This window comes from Dermacentor variabilis, chromosome 3 (assembly GCF_050947875.1).
Source record: "Dermacentor variabilis isolate Ectoservices chromosome 3, ASM5094787v1, whole genome shotgun sequence".
Classification (NCBI taxonomy): Eukaryota; Metazoa; Arthropoda; class Arachnida; order Ixodida; family Ixodidae; genus Dermacentor; species Dermacentor variabilis.
The window spans coordinates 80,867,899-80,891,651 of record NC_134570.1 but is presented as its reverse complement, the minus strand read 5'-3'; the positions used below and the strand labels follow the sequence as shown (position 1 = coordinate 80,891,651).

Genomic DNA, 23,753 nt, shown 5'->3' with positions numbered 1-23,753 from the left:
TAGCATTGCTTATACTTAAAAGGCATGCCTTTGGTATGATGGTCACGGGAATATCATTATTTCATTCCTTAAAAATAAAGATAATCCAGGTAATATTTGAAAAGATCAGTCACATTCAAAGTATTATGTGCATGTATTAACTTATTTGCGCTAATGCTACGAGATGAAAATGTTATTAGACGAATAGCTTCATTTTTAATGTCTTGCAACGACGTTAGGTGGCTGTTATAAGTGTTTTCCCATGAGTCAATGTCATAGTTAATATGACAATGAGAAAAGCATAATAAAGCGACATCAGAGTACAAAATGAGAAATATGGTCGTGCTTTCAATAGAACGCGTATTCTATATGCCATTTTCATTTTTACGTTATTATACTGAGACTGAGGTTGAACTGCTTGGTTTTGAAAGTTTATGGCACTTTAGAAACTTATACCAGCAGACTTGAATAAACAGCCGTGGAGTACAAGTGTAATCTCGCAAAGTTTGAATGAGCAGTGTGTGTCACCGCCAGTGCCACAGTCTGCAGCTACAACCTTGGTATTCTGCTTAAACGGTAAAGTCAAAACGAATATGAGTACGTACCAGTTTAAACTGTAACAAATGGTGAGTACTGACAATTATCCATATATCAGTATCCAGATTTTATTTCACATTTTCATTTTATATTTGCGTGCATTTTATTGCATAACGTAAAAAGTCAGAAGATTAATGTCGATTTTCTTTCTCCACTAACAAGTTGCAATAGCAGTGTTCCATAACTGACAAGCAAAGAAAAATGAAGCAGAGGTGGCACCATAAAGCATACGAATATATATGTATTTGTTGATGTGATTTAGTTCACTGCATTCCTGTGCGCTAGAATAAGGTTGAATAGTTTATCTATATTGTAATTAGACAGCAAATTTTCTTGATGGCACTTGATCCATGCCATGTAATGGTTTCATTTCTTTCTTGCTTTCTTGTTGCCTTCTTTCTCTCTGCTTTACCTATCTCTGGTATATGTCTTCTGTGCTTTGAATTAACGAGCTTCAAAAAGCGGCAGTATATTTGGGAGACATGCAAATGCCTACATGTATGCCTGTATGAACGTAAAGTGCTGTAGGACACTCCTGGGTCGCATTGCTCAAAATGTGGTTGCGTTTCAACATTTGAGCACACATCAGTTCTTTGCGCTATTAATAAGATATGACTGGGAGATAGCAAGAACCTGTTGTTTATTAAGAAATTATTAAGTATCTCGGCCTTCACATATCAAATAACTTTTCTTGGCACTCGCTTGTTGACAATGTTACTAATAACGCTAACCGCATGCTTGGTTACTTGCACCGTAATTTTGGCTCTGCCCCTTCTTCCCTGAAGCTAACACGTTACAAAATTTAGTTCGCCCCAAATTGGAGTATGCTTCAGCCATTTGGGATCCGACTCAGTCTTCATTCGTTTCTACTCTAGAAAGTATTCAAAACTGCGGTGCATGCTTTGTCTTATCTAATTATTCTCGCTATGGAAGTATGTCTTCAACGAAACGAACTCGTAACCTACCTGATCTTTCGTCACGCCGCAAATGTTCCCGTCTTTCCCTTTTTTCACAAAGTTATTCATTTGAGCCCCCGTGTAAAAGAAATCATTCTTGCCCCTCCGTCTTATATTTCGGCCAGCACTGACCACAGCCTTAAAGTCCGGATGCCATTGTGCCGTACAAACCGGTACAGTGACTCATTCATCCCTAGGACAAGCACGGGCTAAAATCCCGATCCCGCATCAGTCGCACTGATCACCGATTCTACCACCTTCAAGGCCGCTATTCAGAATGCCTTTTGTTAATATTTTTGTTCATACTTTTTGTTTGTATTTTTACTGCATTACGTTTGTTTTCGACTCCACTCCCTTCTGTAACGCCGCCAGGCCTTGGAAGTACGTGAAATAAATAAGTAAATAAAAAAACGTGACGTGTGCGTAAGTTGTCTATCTATATTGTAATTAGACAGCAAATTTTCTTGATGGCACTTGATCCATGCCATGTAATGGTTTCATTTCTTTCTTGCTTTCTTGTTGCCTTCTTTCTCTCTGCTTTACCTATCTCTGGTATATGTCTTCTACGCTTTGAATTAACGAGCTTCAAGAAGCGGCAATTTGTGGTGTTTTGGTCAAGGTGTGCGGTGTTTTGTATCATTACCATGAATGCTTACAACATATTTCGTGTCCCTCTTCAGCCATCTAGATATTCGGCTGGACAAAGAGTGAAGATATGTAGCGATAAGGAGAGGGTGAAACGTTTGCAACGTGGGCATGGAGGTCACACAGTTTCGATGGACCGTGTAAGTAACATTTGTAAATTTTTAATGAACAGAATAATGATTGGAATGGGAGAAAAAGAATTAAAAACCTATATCAGATAGTGAAATCCTGGAGTTTCCATAATGATAATATATATAATATAAAATATTTATGCTTGCTCGTAAAGCACACTTCATGACCCTTTTTTGCTTATATGACAGTGACTCTCCTGTTTTAGAATATCGTTGCGAAAGTTGTCGCATTCCAGACGTAAGTTTATCGTCATTGCCATATTTATGCACATATTGGATTTATTTTTTCTCCGAAGAGATTTTATCCCGTTCACTATGAGAAAGAAAGTGAAAAATGAGAAAGAGTGATTAGAGTGAAATGCAGGGTAGTTAACCAATAACCAATGTTAATGCTCGCAGATTAATGTTCCGCAGAATAACCGCAGATTAATGTTCACTTCAATACTCACAATATTAGCTATCCTGCCAGTGCGTAAAGAAGAGTTCGAAAGACAAGTAAGAGGAACAAAGGATAGGAAGAGAAAATTGCGTGCAGCTGCATATTAACGTTTATTTACCTGCATGTTCATCTTTTGTTTATTTACCTACAAATGTTCATCTAGTCCGGTTGTCTTCAAGAGGTGTATTAACGCTTTGGCTTACGATAGCCTTGGGCATCCTTGATGTATGCACTTGATTACGTGCGCACATGGTACTGTTGTACAAGGAAATCTTCCAAGCATGACCAGATTTTGATTGGCGGCAAATAGCTAGCTTGACAAGGTCAAGCTGGGACTTGTAATTCCTTAGTAGAATTATGCATAACCCAGGATGGTCGGCAACCCTACCCACGTGAAACTTACATATTCAAAATAGCCAAACACTTTTGCCATGATATGTTAGCACCTGCAGGCCCCCACTATTCCACAATTCAACAACTCTAATGGAGCCTGTAAAATTTACGAGCATTACACTTCTGAGATACCTATTCCCTCTTTTTAATATTTGCATCTGTTCGAAGAGCTTCCTTCGATGGACAAACTGTTTTTGCGGAGTTGTCCAAAACAAGAACGGTGTATTTTGGTAGGCTAGATCTGCACTGGAGGGAAATTCGGGTTCCAGCTTTATTGAAGCATTCGTGCACAAATTTCGCGCAGACATATATTTACAGAAAGAGGTCCCAATGTCGCACTGTCTAGGGTACTTCCTGTTAATGTACAGAGAACGTGCAGATATAAGCAGCCAGAAATAAATGATTAAACTATGAGCAGAAAAACATACAACGTTGAAATATACACAATACGTTTTCAGATGACCTTAAATGAATATGGTTGTATAGTCAAACTAAATTAGGCATACCAAAAAACAATACACCCAGTGAGAGAATATTAGCATGCATTAGAATATTCAAATTATTTCAGCTGTTGGTTTGGGCCATGGGCTGAACCCTTTAAGGACGCACAGAGATACTGATGTACAATTATTTTACATACCCATGTAATTGCTTTCAAAAGTGAAGGACTTTTTTTTTGCCGTAAAGAAGTGAGATGCAAAATTACAAATGCAGACTACTGTTGAAGTAGCAGCTTCAGTATGTCAGATGAGAAAACAAGGAATTAAATTGTACATTTCAATTTCTCTTGTTCTTTTCTAGTTCCTTGGGCAAATAGGCACTATCATTAGTGTGGACTCTTATGGGGACCTTAGAATCAGGTTTCCTGGTGAAACTACCGACTGGTGCTACAATCCAGAATGTGTGGAGCGTGTTGACGGCTCAGATGAAAGTGCAAATGGTAAGCGATTTACTTTTGCCTAAGATGCTGAATACTGTGGGGACACCCGATTCTCTTGCGTCCCCTTACGTTGTTTTACCCGCATGGCTCCCGCATCAATAATCCAGCTTGTCCGCGTAGCTAGGCGCTGCTGCTCGTCGGTGTTGTTGCAGAATTGTACGGGAGAGGGCGCCAGTGTTGCGCTCGCAAGCAACGCTACTAGCGGGCGTGTTTACTCCGGCACAAAATGGACAGGCCTCCTCCTCTTGGACTTGGGACCGGAAGCCTGTCACGCGATTGCCGGCACGCTTTGCGGGACATGTCCGCGAGACCTCGAAGCGGGGCGCCTAGATTGACGAACACGATCGTTCGACCGTGACAGCCTTCACGTGACTATCCACGAGAAGCATTAGGCGATGTTGTGGAGCATAGGACGATCGAATGCTCTCGATATCCTGTAGCGGTGAGTCCGACTCCCTCGATTCGTCAGCGTCCGTCGGCATTTTCTAATGGTAGTAATTCAGCTAGCTGGCGAGTTTTGGTGTATGAAAGGTACAATAAATGTTCTTTTGATTGTTTGCACTGCTGTGTTGTCGTTACTTTGTGCTAAGATCACGTTTCAGATTCCACAATGCCTACCAGGTTATACGTCAAACGTATTGTCTTCAAAATGCTGACACGTGTACTTCTTTATCCTTTTCGGGTTACCGCTTTTCACCGTCTAACATATGTTATCGCTCAGCGCAGGCCGCGCCCGCATGTATCAGAAGCTTGTCGAATGATGTCGATTGTTCTATCTGCTGTCGTCACCGAAGCTTGTGTAATCTGATTGCATGTGCGACGCGAATTGTGTAGCGCTTTCTGGAAGACACGCGGGCACCAGCGATTACTCTGGAACCGTCGATGACTCATGCATAAAAGCCGGTGCGCTTGACAGGCAGATCATAGAGAAATAAATTATACAGGAGCGGACACTCCCATGGAGCCCAGCGGCCGAATTGACTGCAGCGCACCAAGTCGTCGGTGTGAATACCTGAACCACACTTGGGTTTTCGGTTTTTGGCGCGTACGTTTTGAACGCTAGCTGATACGCGTAGCGCCAAGGCGGCCTTCAGTTACGGCGCTTTCAGGCGGGCGGTACTTTAGTATAGTGGCGGCGCACATGGTTGTTTACGTGTTCTTGGCAACAAGAACAGCAGCAGCGCGGTACCTCCTCTACAAAGCATTTTTTATTATTTTGCCGAGTTGTCCGGCTCGCTACCGCTCTCCCCCCTCCCCCCGCCCCCCCTAGACGCATTGGAATTGTTTGTTCCACACTCCAGGGCTGTGTAGACGGGATATAACGAGAGAGAACGCTGCTCTGTGGATAAGAACTCTGCTTCCAACTTTTGTAGCTGCTGGCCTACTTTATACTGAGTGGTACATCGCGAAGCGGGACAGAGGCCATAGGAAAAAACAAGGACAAGCGCTTGTCCTCGTATTTTCCTGTGTCCCCTGTCCCGCTTTGCGCTGTACCACACAGACTAATGTGGAAAACCAACTAGCCCAAATCATCACCCTTCTATGCTGGCCTACACTACGGTGCTCTGTTGCTCAATGTTCCCTCGCCCGTAGCGATCTTTTACGTCGTCTCGTCTACCTGGCGTTCCCTCCTCGATGATCAGCGAGGGGCAAGCTCCAAGCGAACGCTGTTGAAGTTCGCGGCCTCTCGAAGTCATGAAGTTATTTAAATATAACGCGTTAGTAATGGAAGAACTAAGTTCATTTCATTCCCAAATTGTGTTAAGGAAATATGAATATTTAAAGCAATTTGAGTTAAAGGTGCATTCATTAGGAGTTCTTGAGTGTTTGTGGCGTGTTGACTTAGAATGATTCGAAAACTTCGTACGGATGTGTCAATGGTTTATCATCATGAATACATTGAAACAAAAACATTAGTAGTGCTAGATTTGGCCTAATTTGCAGTGTTAATAAACCAGCTTTTTTAAAAATTATTCAATGGATGAGTGCGTTAAATTGTATTTATTATAAATGAACCTTATTGCCTTCCTGTGCACCCCCTCTTATTTACGTACACAAAATAACTTTTTTTGAACTTAAACGATACTGGCTTACTCCAGCACTGGTCTAACAAGCATTTTGTATGCCAGCATATTTGTATCTGCTGGCACAAGACAAAGGCGTCTTCTCAGAAAGACGAGTCGCTTTAGTGCTTAACATATACATTGATTTCCACTTGACGTTATGTTGTTAACTTAAGCTTCCCATAGGAGAGCGCGTGTTAAAGTGGCACCTAAATATTTACCCTGAACTACACAAGTGAGAGGTGTGTCTTTAATAATGTAAGTAAAATCGAATATCTGTTTCTACTTACTGTTAGCATTACTGATGTTTGCGCATTTAGAGTCTCCTGCCACTCCTGACACCAACAAAAGGTAGAATTTAGTATATGGTGATCATCATTTCAATTAATTTCGCGGAACGAAAAACAATTGGCAGCGAATAGACGGTTGTTACCATGTAATCAGGAAGACAAATCGATTATGTATATTAAAAATAATCATCATCATCATCAGCCTCTTTATGTCCACTGAATGGCGACAACCTCTCCCTGCGATCTCCAATTACCCCTGTCCTGCGCCAACCGATTCCAACTAGCATCCGCAAAATTCATAATTTCGTTGCACCACCTAGTCTTCTGCCGTCCTCTACTGCGCTTCGCATCTCTTGGCACCCGTTCTGTCACCCTAATGATCCAACGGAAATCTAATCTGCGCATTACATGACCTGCCCAGCGCCATTTTTTTTCTCTTAACATCTACTAGAATATCGTCAAGACCCGTTTGATCTCTGATCCAAACCGCTCACAACTGGGCCCAAAGCACTGCCTTGTCGCACTCGAGATGTAATAGGTGCTAAATTGGAAGCTTCGTTATGAATATACACGAATGTGAGCGACAAAGGGCAGCAGACTCACTCATGAGTGCACCCACTCACATTCACTCGCGCTCACTTCAAAGGCGTAAGTGCGAGTGAGTGCTGGTGAGTGTGAGCGGAGGTGAGTGCAAGTGCTAGTGAGGACCAGCGAGTGAGTAGAGGTGAGTGCGAGTGAGTGCCAGTGAGTGTGAGTGAGCTTGAGCGGAGGTGAGTGCGACTTTGAGTGAGTGCCAGTGAGTGTGAGTTGAGCTGAGTACGACTGAGTGTGAGTGAAGGTGAGTGCGAGTGAGCGCCAGCGAGTGTGAGCGGAGATGAGTGCAAGTGCTAGTGAGGACCAGCGAGTGAGTAGAGGTGAGTGCGAGTGAGTGCCAGTGAGTGTGAGTGAGCGTGAGCGGAGGTGAGTGCGACTTTGAGTGAGTGCCAGTGAGTGTGAGTTGAGCTGAGTACGACTGAGTGTGAGTGAAGGTGAGTGCGAGTGAGCGCCAGCGAGTGTGAGCGGAGATGAGTGCAAGTGCTAGTGAGGACCAGCGAGTGAGCAGAGGTGAGTGCGAGTGAGTGCCAGAGAGTGTGAGTGAGCGTGAGCAGAGGTGAGTGCGACTTTGAGTGAGTGCCAGTGAGTGTGAGTTGAGCTGAGTACGACTGAGTGTGAGTGAAGGTGAGTGCGAGTGAGCGCCAGCGAGTGTGAGCGGAGATGAGTGCAAGTGCTAGTAAGGACCAGCGAGTGAGTAGAGGTGAGTGCGAGTGAGTGCCAGTGAGTGTGAGTGAGCGTGAGCAGAGGTGAGTGCGACTTTGAGTGAGTGCCAGTGAGTGTGAGTTGAGCTGAGTACGATTGAGTGTGAGTGAAGGTGAGTGCGAGTGAGCGCCAGCGAGTGTGAGCGGAGATGAGTGCAAGTGCTAGTGAGGACCAGCGAGTGAGTAGAGGTGAGTGCGAGTGAGTGCCAGTGAGTGTGAGTGAGCGTGAGCGGAGGTGAGTGCGACTTTGAGTGAGTGCCAGTGAGTGTGAGTTGAGCTGAGTACGACTGAGTGTGAGTGAAGGTGAGTGCGAGTGAGTGCTAGTGAGTGTGAGCGGAGGTGAGTACAAGTGCGAGCGAGTGGCAGTGATTGTGAGTGAGTGCCACTGAGTGAATGGAGACGAGTGCGAGTGAGTGCCAGTGAGTGTGAGCGGAGGTGAGCGCGAACGTGAGTGAGCGCCTGTGAGTGTGAGTGGAGGTGAGCGTGACCATGAGTGAGTGCGGGGCCTTGAAAAATTATGGTGAATGTGAATGATTATTCTCCCACACCGCGGACCTATGGCGTCAGGAGGCCGATCGCGAGCTGTGACATGTAAATCACCGCCCAGACAGAAAGCCCAGGCGTAGAAAAAAAAAGAACACAGGGAGAAACGAAAAACAAAAGAAAGCACTACTAAAGGATGCTCACCAAGCGAAGCATGCAAGAGGGAAAATGAGTTGAAAGAATGGTGAAATCAAAAGATTTACAAAATAGACTGCTTGCGAAGTTTGACTTGCATGGTGTAGCACTCGGTGTAACTAACACGGCTTGGCTGTTTGACCATCTTCACGGACCGGAAAGGGCTGTTACGTCTCGACACCCCAAAACGCGTTAATTGGACGTTTCCTACACCCGCCCATCCATCAGCGCTTATCCAGGCGAGTGGACACTGGCTTTTGACGGGTCCCAAAAAAGACAATAACCCCCACCATTGCCTGGCAGCCTGAGCTAAGGTTCAAAGGGGGGGAGGGTGACATCCAATTCTACCAAGCAACGACGGCGACCTGGGTTTGGCAGGTTAGAGTTTTACCACGAGGCAAACCACTACCCATCTTTCAGCGCCTATCCACAGGTCAACGCAGCGTGGACACCGACTCTAGATGGGTACACAAAAGGCCACCAGCCCGACCATTACCTAACAGGCTGAACTAAAGGTGAAAGGGGGAGGAGGTGACCATGCAATTCTTTCAAACAACGACGACGATCCTGCCGCATATCCGTACCATGGGGCTTCGTAAGTGGAGTTAGTGCCGAGTGTTGCGAGCATGGGCATGGTATCGCAGCAGAGTGAACAGTTGTGATGTGCTGCTGGACAGTCTCCTGATTTCCTAGTCGACTTGCCTGGAGAAGACGACGGTATTAAAAGCGGAAACTTTTCGAGCAATGACTGCTCTCGTAGGAATAATCTACTTTTTTGTGGTTTAACGGACATCGCCACCGAGTCCGCTGTTCAATCGGAGCAAAAGATACTGGACATTCTAACTAACACTCTAAGTCTAAGCATAACTAGTGACAGCATATCGCGCGCACATCGTATTGGTAGACTCACTCCAGGGAAATCACGTCTATTGCTAGTAAATTTTGCTGCCTATAAAATGAAAGAATAAATATTATCGAACCGTCCCATGCTAAAAGAAATGAGTATCTCTGTTAGTGAAGATTTCAGTTCCGCTACACGTCACGCCAGAAAAACCCTTATCGAATGCGGAAAAAGTCAGAATGTACCATGTAAATTAAGATATAACAAGCTAGTAATTGGTAGAAAACGCTATGAATAGGGCGCCACTGAACAAAAGGTCTATGAAATGAAGGCGTTAAGTAGTACCCCAGATGATGCGGCGGCGTCTGTTCTATCCTTAAAGGGACACTAAAGGTTAATATTAAGTCAACGTGGACTGTTGAAATACCATCCTGGAAACCTTGAAACGCTTCTTTTGTGCGAAGAAAATACTTATTTTAAGAGAAAATGCGTTCTGAAGCGTCCGTGTACCTCTAGCGCAGTTCAAATCACCCGCCCTCCGATCGAGGAGTGTTGACGTCATGGTCTCATAGTGACGTTGCGCCGTCGGTGAGTAAAACGGCTCCCGAAGACGGCGCTACGGCTTTTTTGCACAAAACACAAACGGGCGGCCAGAAACAGAGGCAAGGCAGAGCCGATAGCAGCGCGAAAGCGGAACTGTGGTGGCTAGCGGAAGGGAAAGCGCACGATGATAAACTGGTTCTTTATTTTATGACGCCAACTTCGACGCTCGTTGCAATGGATGACCCTGACAACGACACATTAGCTCGCGATGCTGGGCTCGAGTTCAGCGATCTAAGCACTGATGAATGTGACCTGCTGCTGAGGGCTCGCTCTGCCGGCGTCGTTGCGTACTACTATGACGACGGCCTGCTTTGAAAGGCACTTCACGCGACTTCAGTAAGTCAGCGTTAAAATCGTAATCCTCTGGACGAAAGTGCAGCGAGCACACTACGTTATTTTTTGGCTCTTTGCCAGCGCGCTGTGGCAGAGGTACGGCACTTAACCACTTCGAACGGAGAGGTTCACTCGTTGGCACACAGTGATAAGTAACGTTGGATTCGCCGCCGCTGCAATTTGCTGCCTGCTTTGAAAGGCACTTCACGCGACTTCAGTAAGTCAGCGTTAAAATCGTAATCCTCTGGACGAAAGTGCAGCGAGCACACTACGTTATTTTTTGGCTCTTTGCCAGCGCGCTGTGGCAGAGGTACGGCACTTAACCACTTCGAACGGAGAGGTTCACTCGTTGGCACACAGTGATAAGTAACGTTGGATTCGCCGCTGCAACTGCCCTTGGCCAAGTTCCGCGGACCGTTCGCGCATCCCACGACATCACATGGACGTGGCATTCTCGCTGCTTGTTCCAAATGCAAGTTTCGCGAGCCAGCAGGACCACCGCAGCATGACGCGATAAAGAAACAACTGAAACACCATAGCGCGCGCGGCGCAAAGTCGAGCGCGCAGAGTCGAGCGAAAACGAAACCTTTCGATCACCCATACTACTCAAGGGTAACGTCAAAATGTTATTTTTTCTTAGAATCGAATAGAAATAGACCAGTAGCATTTTCATCCGTCTTATAATCTAATGAAATGATCTTTTTAATACGAGTAGTTGAGTATTAGAGACATAAATTATGATGAGGAGTGCTTTCGTGATCGGGCTAGTACTTGGATGTCGCTGGGGGGTCTCAAATCGTGTCATGCATTTACCTCAATTTCTCGGTTACTAAAGCTCTGCTCGCGATTATATTGACGCCTTGGAGTTCTAGAGCATTGCTTTATCACTTTAACTTGACTTTCTGGTAACCTTTAGTGCCCCTTTAAGATCAGGCCGCAATGTTCCAACAGCGCGCCCATAGGATAACGCGAGAGGTAGGCACTTCGATCCTATAATATCGAGACTACCGATCATTTTTACTAATATTCGTAGCTTCTTACCTAAAGAAGATGATCTCTGTAGCCTAATAAATGATTGTGATGCAGACATAATTGCTTTAACCGAAACGTGGTTGACGAGTAAAGTAGGAAACTCTTGAGTTATTCCACTGTAATAAAAAGTATGTTTACTGTACTGATCGCGCTAACACACTAGGCGGTGGTGTTTTAATTGCTGTTAATGAATGCTTTCACTGTTTCCCTGTAGCCATATATCATGTAACATTGAATGTGTATGGTGCTGCATTACTGTAAATTTCAAAAAGGTTGTGATGGGTGTTTGTTACCGACCACCATCATCAGCCCCGACTTTTTGCGATAGCATGTACGATTGCTTTTGCCAGATAAGTGTTCGCTTCCCCAGAGTACCAATATTACTTATGGGTGATTTTAACTTCCCAAACATTTCCTGGTCAGGCACGTACATGTCCTTCATTAAATACAACTTCCACAGAATCGAATCATTCTGCAGAGATATGTGCTGATTTCAACTTGGTTCAGGTTGTTGCTTCCCATACACTTGTAACAAACACCACATCATTTCTTTTAGATCTTGTTTTAACGTCATGAACAAATATCATATCTAAGGTTACACATTCACGTGGCTTGAGCGATCACGACGTCTTGCATTTTTTCATTAGCCTCGCAATTCTACCGTCCCGAAGCAGTATTAAAACCATTCGTGATTATAGAAATGGCAACTTCACTGCTATCAACTACGAACTTGCTCTTTTTCTTGATAATTTCCTGCCTAATGCTGCTGAGCGCTCACTGAATACTAACTGGAATATATTAAAAGAAAAAAATTCACGATCTTGTCAACAAGTTTATTCCGAAGAGGCGCGTTTTTTCTAATAACAATGCATCGTGGTATACTAAATCTTTGAATCGCCTATCTAACAGAAAAAAAAACGTCTTGTCCGCGCAGCTAAGCGGATGCAAAGCCAGGTTAAATGGTCTGCTTACAGAGAAGCTGCCTCGGCCTACTCATCTGCGATAAAGAATACAAAATTTTCTTTTTTCAGTAATACCCTTCCGAACATGCTCATAAATAATCCAAGAAGCTTCTAGAATGTAGTAAGGCCTAGTGAATCGGAAATCATATAACTTAGCACGTCTTCCGGCGACCCACTACTTCGGCAGCACTGCGCTATGATTTTAAATATTGTGTTTATAAACGCTTTCACTCCTTCAGCACATGATAACGACCTTCCAAGGCTATCATGCTGCAATTTTTTTCCTATGGATCCTGTAATATTTAACTTTACTGGCATTAAAAAAATAATACACACTCTTAAGCTTACGTCTTATTGCGGAATAGACGAAATCACGTCGAAATTTCTAATAAATACTCGCGAGTATTCCTCTGTCATCTTAGAGAGCATTTTTTCAGCCTTACCTGTCTTCATCCTTTCCTCATGACTGGAAAACACCAAAAATTATTCCGATCCACAAATCTGGCGAAACTCAGATCTTTTTAACTACAGGCCCATATCGATTACCTCAGTACCGTGCAAAATTACGGGGCACATTATACTTTCTGACTTTGTCAACTTTCTTGAAGAAAATAATTTTTTCTCTAACAGTCAACATGGCTTTAGCAAATTCTTTTCTTGTGAGACTCAGCTGGTAACTTTCACTGATGACATACATGTATATCTTCATAGTAGTTTTTTGACTGATTGCATATTTTTGGATTTTTCGAAAGCTTTTGACAAGGTCAAACATGTACTGCTACTACACAAACTAAACGCACTCAACATTGACCCGGGAGTACTTAGCTGGATCCAATCGTTCCTTTCGTCTCGTTCCCAATTTGTTGTAACTAATGACTCCACATCTAACGCGGCTCCAGTTGAATCCGGTGTTCCACAATGGTCTGTTCTTGGTCCTCTTTTATTTTTAATATACATTAACGATTTACCTGATAACATTTCCTGAAAAGTTTGTTTATTTGCTGAAGACTGTGTTATATATTGAAAAAAATACCTCTCATGTAGCTACCCTTCAATCTGAATTAAATAGTATATCTAATTGGTGCCTCACTTGGTGCAGGGTAATTCAACATTAATAAATGCCAATCTATGCGGAGTTCTCGTTCTAACACAACTTGCCCTACCTACACCCTCAATGACTGCCCCCGTCAATCCGTTATATGCTACCGTTATCTTGGCATTCATATAACTAGCGATCTTTCTTGGAAGCAGCAAGTGCAATATGTAATATCTAAAGCTAACTGCTCCTTAGGTTAGTTGAAGATAAATTTTTCGATTGCGCCTGTTTTATTAAAACGGCTGTTGTACATGACATACGTCCGCCCCCAATTAGAAGATGCCTCATCCGTTTGGGATCCTGATGAGATCACATTAATTAACGAAATTGAATCAGTGCAAATTCGCTCTGTTCGTTTCATCTTAGCTAACTACCATCGCACTGCTAGTGTTACAATTCAAATCCCATTATTATCTCTTCGCAGAAAAGAATCACGCATTTCCCTTTTTCACAAAATCTACTACCACAACGCATCTCTTCGCTCTCTTTGGATCCAACCTGCGTCTTATTATTCGGCTCGTCGTGATCACGTACATAAAGTTAACGTACCCCGTCATAAAACCGTCGCGTACTCACAATCATTCCTTCCTAGGACTTCAGTCGACTGGAGCAATCTACGTACATCATTAGTAAGCATCAGTTACTCCACTCTTTTTAATAATGCACTAATCAACATAAAATAATCCATGGTGGCAAATGACATAATTATGTACGATTTCGTGCACATTGTCTGCTTGCTAAAGTGTACTCTTTCTGTATTTTCATATTATGTAAGTCTCTTTTCTTATGAATGCATTACTAGTTTTTTCATATTGCTTTTGTTCCATGCAATGTGAATTCCTTGAACTAGTCCTGTGTTTTTTCTCCTCTTGGAATGTATTCTCGCCCCTCCCCTCTGCAATGTACACTTATCTATTTTGAGGATATCACAACTAAATAAATAAGTAAATAAATAAACGGACAGAGGGTGCTGATGTGAACTCGGACGTTTAGCTTCCTCTTGCGCGGTGTGGGCTTCCGTAACTCGAGCCGTGTAACTAAGCCAATAAACATTTTTAACGCGATAGCTTTTTTTTTTTTTCTTTATTGCCGGAAGTTTCACCAAGCTAACAAAAAGGGCATCATTTCTTGAAATAAGGTAAGCGATACATAAATATACACTCACACACATTCAACTTTGTGCGCATGCATATTGTGCGGTCAGTCACATTGTGGCTGTCCATGTCAAGTTTAAAATTCCTTTAATGTGGCGAGGGGCTCAATCCTCGCCAGCCAATCCGGAGGACATTCTTGTTCTTTAATTACATCAATGAACTTGGAAATAACTTCCCGGAAGAGCAGCCGTGCAGGCCGGCTGTCAGGCTCACAAAAGAAACCGGCCATTCGAGCCCTCCATAAACAGTGGAGGCCCATTAGCATGATTAAGTCCAATGGCATGCCATCCTCATTTTCTACCGTCAAAAATCTAATACCTAATGGGCTTAAAGGCAATTCTTTCTGTAGTGTTCTTTGAAGAACGTCCCAAAAGAAAACCCCTGCCCAACAATGCAAAAAAACATGGTCAATTGTTTCTAATTGTTTACATATAAGACAGTTTGCTCCCCATGGTAAATAAAAACCCTTCTCTTGTAAAAAGGCCCGTACCGGCAAAGTTCCGGTATGCAACTTAAAGAAAAAGGATTTAGTGCTTGGCTGCACCTGCATTTTCTTGACACGCTTTAACACGTCGTTTCCCTGTCCTCCACTGTTTATGGCTCTGTACATCGGAACCGGCATAATCATGTCAACTACATCCCTGTACAATTTCTTCCGCGACACCGAAAAGAGATAATCATTAGAAAAACGTACGGACAGAAAACGGACACTGTCAACGACTTCCCTTAGGTACCCTCGAAGAGCACCAGGCATACTTAAATTGCAGACCACGTACATCGGCAGATGCTTGCTCAGTCGTAACTGGCACATTGTGCGCAGAAAGGGGTCATGCACGTCTCGAAAGAAAGAAAACCGGTTTACTAGCTGCTTCGCAAAAAGATGTGACAGGCCTAAGCCCCCGTCCTTGACTCTCCTAAACAAGTTCGTGCGGCTACACCTCTCCCATTCTGATGCCCAAATGAACACAGCAAAAACTCTGTGGAACCTTTGCACATTTAGACGAGAGCAACAGAAAACTTGCATAACGTACCATATTTTGCTTATTAAAAACAAGTTACATACAGTAGCTCTCGCAAACATCGAGAGATGAGCACCTTTCCAATCTGTTGTTTTTTCCTTGAGTCGTTTGGCCTCTTCTAGCCAATAGTCCTCATTCCGCCGGTAATGTTCGAGCGGAACGCCCAAGTATTTAGCTGGCGCTTTAATCCATCTAATGTTGGCGAACATTTCCGGTGTTGACTGCCATTCACCATGCCAAAAACCGAGACACTTATTCCAATTTGCAAAGCTCCCTGTTGTGTTTCCGAAATGTTTAACAATGGTTGTTACCTCTGTAATGCTTTCTTTAGTTATACAGCACACCGCTACATCGTCTGCATATGCCAGGAGTTTCACTTCGGCTTCCATGAGTTTGAAGCCCTTTATGCTACTGTTTTGAATAATTGCCAAACATAAGCTTTCTAGATAGATGGCAAACAAAAGCGGGCTGAGAGGACACCCCTGGCGCACGGAACGCTCTATCTTAATGGGGGCCCCCAGTGTCTTGTTAATTATCAGCCGTGTTGAGCAGTTCCGGTACGCCAGAGCTACCCCATCAGCGATGATTGATCCTACATTCACGTACTCAAGAACTAATAACAAAATTTCATGTGGGACAAAATCAAAGGCTTTTTCTAAATCTATCTGCAGGATGGCAACGGCATATTGAAAATCGTCACAGCATTCCAAGACCCCTCTCATCGTGTGTACATTTGTCGCAATAGTGCGTCCCTTTATACCACAAGTCTGGTGTGGTCCTACAAGATCCTTAATTATTGACTGTAATCGGCTTGCAAGAACTTTCATTAAAACTTTGTAATCCGTGTTGGTCAATGAAATGGGTCTGTATGCTGTGACTAGCCTCAGCATTGCTTTTTGGTTCGTCTTAGGAATAAGGACGGTATGGGCTTCAGAGAAAGACGGTGGTAATCTGTTGGTAGTAAAAACTTCGTCAAACAACGCTTTCAACAAAGGCACCAACTCGTTCTTGAACGCTTTATAAAAGGCCGCGCCTAGACCATCCGGGCCTGGCGACTTATTAGGGCTCAGGTTATCTATAGCACTTTCTACTTCAGCATGCGTAATGGGTGCTTCTAGAAGTGACTTCGTTTCCGCTGATAGTTGAGGCATACGGGAAAGATAGTTTGCTCTGTATGCCTCGATATCGACTGGCTGGTATGCAAAGAGCCGCTCGTAATGCCGGTGAAAAGCACCTGCGATGCTCTCCCGGTCATTCAGTTCTTGGCCATTCTCTTCAATCACTTCTATTTCGTTTCGCCGCGCATGCGTCTTCTCGATACCTAGCGCCCGTTTCGTGGGCGTTTCACCCACGGCCCATGATTGTGCTCTGGCTCGAACGAGCGCCCCGCGATAGCGGTTCTCCTCGAATTGTTCCAGCTGTTGTTTTATCCTAAGTAGGTCTTCTTTAAAAAGACCTGGCGCTTTGCTTTCCAGCGCAGTTAGTTTCCGCAATGTTTCCTTCAGCCCGTTCTCTCTCATTTTTTCACGGTATTTCAAGACGCTGCTTCTTTCGATTGCCTTCACTTTAAAACTTTGTTTCAGTAATTCCCAATCAACACCTATCTGCTTATTACCGTCCAGTTTAACCTCGTTTATTTCTTCTGACACAAAACGGATAAAGTGCTCGTCGCGTAGTAGCGTTGCGTTAAATTTCCACAGATCCCAGTTAAAACTATTACATCTTTTTTTTTCACCAACATTGCATTTCACTAAGCAATGGTCCGAGAAAGAGATGGGTAGTACAGTGTAAGTGTTACATGCAGGTATGATTTGAAGGGACACGTAAATCCTGTCTAGCCGAGCATGGCTAGAGCCCTGAAAATGCGTGTACTGCACCTCGCGTTCCCCTTCTAGACATTCGGCAACGTCGGCAATATCATGCTCGTCTATCAGTTCTTTTAACAATACGGTGCTCTTGTCGTTCGGTCTCTTTTTTGTCGCTCTATCCCTCCCACTCAATACGCAATTAAAATCCCCTAGCAAAACCAGTTGTTTCGTGACATTGAGATGCTTCTTAATCTCCGAAAAGAATAAGGTTCGGTCTTTATCCGCGTTTGGTGCATAAATACAAATGACCCGCCAGTCACGCTCGCCCAACGAAAAATCGTACCACACAATCCTACCCGACACACATGAGAAATAATTTTGTATCACAAGGCTTTGCAATTTTTTAACAAAAATGATGCAGCCAGCAGATGTTCCCACGGCATGGCTAACAAACACAAAATACTTAGACGTGAAACGAAGCACCATGCCTCCGGTTTCCTCCTCCCCTTCAACTTTTGTTTCTTGTACTGCCAACACGTCAATGTCCTGGTCCACCAAGAGTCGATAGACCTGACTCTGCTTTTTCTTGGCAGCCAGTCCTCGCACATTAAGTGTGGCGAAACTAAAAGACAGGTTGGAAGCCATCATTCACTAATATTTTTAAAGGGAAACCCGAAGCATGGTGCTTACCTTTAACGTCTAGCACAACGCTAGACGTCACCATGCTTGTCCGGTTGCCCGGTGTCGTTTTGTTGCGGCGCCGGATAGCGTTAAGGAGCTCGTGTCGCAGAAAAGCCGGTGTCGTCGGCGTCGGCGTCCGCGGCGTTGGCCGTGAGCGATAAATCACGGCAGGCACTTCATAAATAAAAAGCAACTTCCAAGATGGGCTGGGTGGGAATCGAACCAGGGTCTCCGGAGTGTGAGACGGAGACGTTACCACTGAGCCACGAGTTCAATGCTTCAAAGCTGTACAAAAGCGCCTCTAGTGAACGCGGTGTTGCCTCAGAAACGAGCTGTTTCCAAGGCTCAGGCGTGCGTCGCTTGCTCAGGCGCACATTTCGTTGTCGCGCCGAACGCTGCGTTGCTCGACGCTCACCGCGTCCGATGCGTGGCGCGTAGTCGCTGCGCCGTAGCCCATTGTCTTACACCCCTTGGCGGGTCGACGGGAACGCTGTCGCGTTCCACTCTTGAAGGCGAAGCTTAAGCGTCCTCCAATTTTTTCGTCATTCTTACAACCTGACGTAGCAGTCGATGGGCTTGGTGGACTCCTTGCACTGAACGCCGTCCCTAGCCGCAACAGGACGGGGATTTTTCGCTGGGGAGTGCAGTGAACGGGACGACCGGAGCAAAACCACCCGGCGCGTACGAATGTCGGAGACCGCGGTAAAACGATTGCTTGCTTGATGATGTCGCGATGTTATACATCTCCTAAATGATGTTGTTGGGTGCGAAGTGATTCTATCAAACCTGCAGGGAATGTTACATACATGTAACATATATCTGCTCGACACACGATAATACTTTCACTCGAGGTCGTTCTTAGATACTGATTAAATGCTCTGTGAACAACATAAGATTAAAAAGTGCGTCGCCAAACTCTCATCAAAAAGGATTCGACGTTACCCACCCTGGATCGCCTCGAACGTATTCGCTTTTTGCACCGATGATTATGCTGAGCAAAGCTGAACACAGTCACCTTGCATCTTGGCTAGTGATTTCCCTGCAGCTGGGAACACAGCACTTGTTCGGCATCATTAATAATCTCGCATCATTATTAAAATGCGGGCACCTTTCAAGTCATATTCGAAGACAGGCAGTGGCTTGATTTTGATGAGCACGAGAAATTAGACTCGATTCAACGAGAGACTTGACTCAACTAACGCAGGGACTACAGGCACGTTCTAAGGCACGCAACATTCAACAAAAGTTACTGTGCGCAGTGTTTGACGGGCCACGACAATGAATCCATAGCACGCAAACACATTGCGCCCATACCGGCACACCTAGGGACGAGCGAAGTGCCCAGGGAGAGACGCATTCCATCGATCGCCCCCAGCTGTTGACGTCGAAGACTTCAGGCAGTGCTGTGGCCTTAACTTGCTCTAGATGAGGTTGGGCTGCCTCCAGGTTCCCCTCGCCCACTGCTCCATCAGCCGCGGAAGACGTCGAGGAAGACGGGGTCGTCGAGCATTCTACTGAGAGCAAGGAAGTCATCCTATAAGTGAAAGCCGCTCCCGGCCACGGCGCGCGTGTGTTCTTAACTCGTGTCACGTGACTCACAAGCCGAAAAATTGCAGAACGGTGTGGCCGCTGCACCGCTGCTAGTCGCGTGAAGGCGCCAACACACTTCACACGGTTTAGGGATGCTTAACGCTAGTGTGCTCTAGCCTTGACAGAATGTACAGACGGATGGAAGGCATAGCCAATTTCAAGCACTTAAAGGTTAACTCCGGCGTTTTTTTTTTAGCCATATTAGGATATTGGCATCTTCAAATGGCATTGACAGTCTTGTCACCGCTAGGGTGGTTCAATTTGCTTAGAAATTCATCAATAATATTAAATAACCAATAAACGAGATACCGAAATCGAAGTGGGTAGCTGCTTGGTATGACGTCACGATCAGTGAATGACGTAAGATCCTACATAACCATAATGCAAAGGGAAGAAGACGAAGTGACTGCGAGCCAGGACGCGTCGCGTCGAAGCCCCGCAATTTGTTCAAATTAAGTGTGATTTTTGCGAAACCAGTGCCATTGCACCGCGGCATCACGTTTATGAAGATATATGCTTCACTTCAAGACCATTTTCGACCCTGTGAGTTTATTTTGTGCACTACCGCGAGGACTTTTATGCCCGAAGCGGGCGCTACGTCGGCTAACCCTAACGCCGTACCCGCCGACGATTTCTTCGCTTGGACGGACGCCGGGGCTCCCACCGGCACAAAGACATCTACCCAAGTCTTGCCAACGGCACTACAATGAATTACGAAGTGATCGGCTGAGAAATCGACCCCTCGGAGGTTTCCGTCAGGAACGGGTGGTGCGACATCGCCCCACGAAGAGCGACCAAGCCTAAGTCTAACCTCAACATGGCTGCCAACGTGGCAGCCTCCGGCGCCAGAGCGAAAGCAACCAAGCCCATGTCGGCCCGTAAAGAAGTCATCAAGGCAAGTAGAATGCCCTTACTCCCGCAAAACGAGACCAAAGTAGTATTTCGCATCCGCGGCGGACTGAACATCGCCAAAACCGGACACGTGGGAATTGTGCAGGCCATTCAAGAAGCAGCCGGACTCGAACCGATGCAGTGCGACGGGGACACGATTTGCCCCAACCTCAAACAGAACATCATGGTCGTGAGTTCCCCGCTACCCGAAAACATCAACGGGTATTTGAAAATTCAGAGCGTCACCATCGCCGGGCAGACGTACGAGGCCTTCTCCTACCAGACTGCACCGGACGACACGTGCAAGGGAGTCATTCGCAACATTCCGCTCCACCACACGCAAGAAACGATAACCAGGTCCATCGTCAACCCGAGAAACCCACTCGCACTGGCGGCGAAGCGCATTAAGGAAACCGGGACGGTGATCGTAGTCTTCGAAGGGCACAAAGTTCCCAACCACGTGATGTACGGATGTGCATGGGTAGAGTGCTCGCTCTACAGGAAGCAGATCGCCATATGTCAGGCTTGCGGCAAACTAGGGCACCGAGCAGACGTATGCCCCACACCGGAGAAGCAGACTTGCAGGGATTGCGGCATTCCAGACCCCGGAGAAGATCACGCTTGTGAAGAAGTCTCTTGCGCGCTTTGCGGCGAGAAACACCCCACGGCCAGCAAGGAATGCAAGAGCAGATACCAGGTCCCGTACGTGGTACGCAAACGAAGAATCCAGAACAAGCAGGCAGCCATTGCGTCCAAGAAACTTCGAGAAAAAGCGACGAGTCTCTTAAGGCAGAACGGCGCGGGTGCGGCGCAGCATCCAGACGGACAGCGCGAGCCCAGAGAACGCTCCAGATCCAGAGGGAGCTCGGGATCCCGATCGGCCAGCAGAGGTCGCAGGAGCCGCTCCCGCACACCCGGGAGCCGGAGCCGCTCCACCTCGGGCGTGCGCTTCGCACCCGCGGCCGGAGCTAACAGCTGGGCCCAGCGAGTCAAGGCGACAACGGGATGCCAGGCCTCGGCAACGGCAGGGACGCTGCCCACTAACTCCGGGCCACTGAGGGACCAATCTCAGGTGAGCTTGCAAGCGCGGCCAGAGAATACTGTACACAAAGACATCTTAGAGAGAATCAAAGCACTCGAGCACGAAAACGCTCAACTCAGACGCACAATGACAGAACTGGCTAACGAGAATAGATTGCTTAAAACGCAAATTAGCTCACCACCTGCACATACACAGGACATGCACATGGACACTTCACCCAGTCCGAATCCCTCCAGGGTAGCGGAATCAGAAACGACTAGTCAAAGCCCACCCGCGGGCATACCAGTTACCAAGAAACGCAAGGCCAAGACCACGGAATGCGACACGCCTGCCAAGGACATAGACGGTAAATTGGACAAGATCCTTAGTACCCTAGGTCAACTACAATTCGATGTCGAGTCACTAAAGAAGGGGCACGACAGACTAGTAGAGGCGGTCGATGGCCTAACGAGCAGGGTAGAAGTGATGGAGAAGGGCTTCGGTGCCAGGATCGAGGGCCTCGAGAGGACCGTCTTCACTCACTCCACGGCACCGGTCAACTCCCCTGCCTCCCCCATGGTCAGAAGGAACACTGCAACAAGCGATATCGTCACAACCGAAATGGCGGTAAAGTCCGCAACCATAGTAGAAAGCAAAAATGGAGAAGGCAAATAAGCGAGAACCAGCCGAAAGGCACCAAGCGCAAACGAACAATCAAGGCAAGCTTATAATCTGGCAATGGAATTGTCGCGGGTTCCGAAACAAGAAATCGGTCTTGCAACAGCACATCAGACACACTACAGACAAGCCGGACATCATACTCATTCAAGAGACCAACACCGACACACCCACACTTCCGGGATATGAAACAATTGCCGTTCCACCAACAAAAGCCTGCAGCGGCGTAGCGACGTTTGTCAGTAACAGGCTCGCGTGGGCCGAAATTGACAGAAGCAATCCGGACAGCAAATGCGAGCACTTGTTCATCGAAGTCTTTCCCAAAGGCAAGAAGGCTAAGAGCATACTAGCACTGAACACGTACAGCAGCCCGAACCACAGAACGCAAAGTTTCAGAAGACTGTTGAAGAAGGCCAGGGACAAAGCCGGGGACAACCCACTGATTATTGCCGGAGATTTCAACGCCCCAAACGTAGAATGGGGCTACGGCATCACCAGCGCCAAAGGCAGAAATCTGGCCAGCGATGCGGAAGACATGGGCCTCAACCTTATCACGTCCGCGCTCTACCCTACCAGGATGGGCAACTCGGTCTCGAGGGACACCACCCCAGACCTCACGTTCGTTCTCAACACTGAGGGGGCCACCTGGCATAATACCGGCGAAGACCTCGGCAGCGACCATTACATTGTGGAAACGTCAATAGCAATCGCCTTGAAACCACTACGAAAGTGGAGATACACGGATTGGGATGCGTTTAGACAGATAAGAAAGGAACGTACCGACACGCCCGCTACACTAGAACAGTGGACGCAAGAACTAAAGGAGGACGCCCGCAACGCGACCAAGGAAATAGAAACAGATGCCCAGACAATCGGGATGGACGCTAAGCTCGCTCACATGCTGGAAGCGAAAAGATCCATGCTGCAGAGATGGCGTACCCAGCGACTCAATAGAAGACTTAGGAAAAAGATTGCACTACTGAACAAGGACATTGAGCACCACTGTGTAGTTCTCTCCAACCAACAATGGGACGAAGTATGTGCAAGGGCCGATGGCAGCGTGACATATGGAAAAACTTGGAACCTACTCAAACACCTTCTTAACAAAGGTCAAACCAGGAGCTCCCAGACCAAGGCGGCTGACAAGATAGCGAAACGTGAACTCAAAAACTCCAACGAGCAGGAATTTATGGCAAGACTTGCCGAAAGATACATGCCACTCTCGAGCAGCGAGGAAAACGAGGCCGAGGCATCCGGTTCCCCGTACACGGGAGCGGACAACCCCGACCTCGATGAACCCTTCACCCTGGAAGAAATCAGGACCGTCCTACAAAACTTGAATGGCACATCGGCCCCAGGTCCGGACGGTATTAGTAACAAGGCCCTTCGTAACTTGGACGAAGACTCCGTCCAGTTCCTAGCGGATCAAATCAATCAGGTCTGGGCTTCCGGCAGGGTCCCACCGGAATGGAAGAACGCCACCACGGTTCTCATTCCAAAGCCCAACAAGCCCTCGGGCGTCGAGAACCTCAGACCCATATCACTGACGTCGTGCGTGGGTAAGGCGGCGGAACACGCCATTCAAAACAGAATCTCCAGATTCCTCGAAACCAAGGGGCTGTTACCACACACCCTCAT

At 46.2% G+C, this 23,753-nt stretch overlaps 1 protein-coding gene across 11 annotated transcripts in view; it reads left to right on the top strand.

The window, feature by feature from the left end:
- The window catches only part of LOC142575940 (E3 ubiquitin-protein ligase MIB2-like), a 291,148-nt gene that overhangs the window by 214,085 nt on the left and 53,310 nt on the right, over positions 1-23,753 (top strand). For all 11 annotated transcript variants that reach the window (XR_012826743.1, XM_075685763.1, XM_075685762.1 and 8 more), the window contains 2 exons: positions 2,213-2,317; positions 3,942-4,080. Coding sequence is in view for 10 of the 11 variants with exons in the window: in XM_075685763.1 (XP_075541878.1) it covers positions 2,213-2,317; positions 3,942-4,080 (244 nt within the window). In the remaining variant the exon portion in view is untranslated. The remainder of the gene's footprint in view (positions 1-2,212; positions 2,318-3,941; positions 4,081-23,753) is intronic.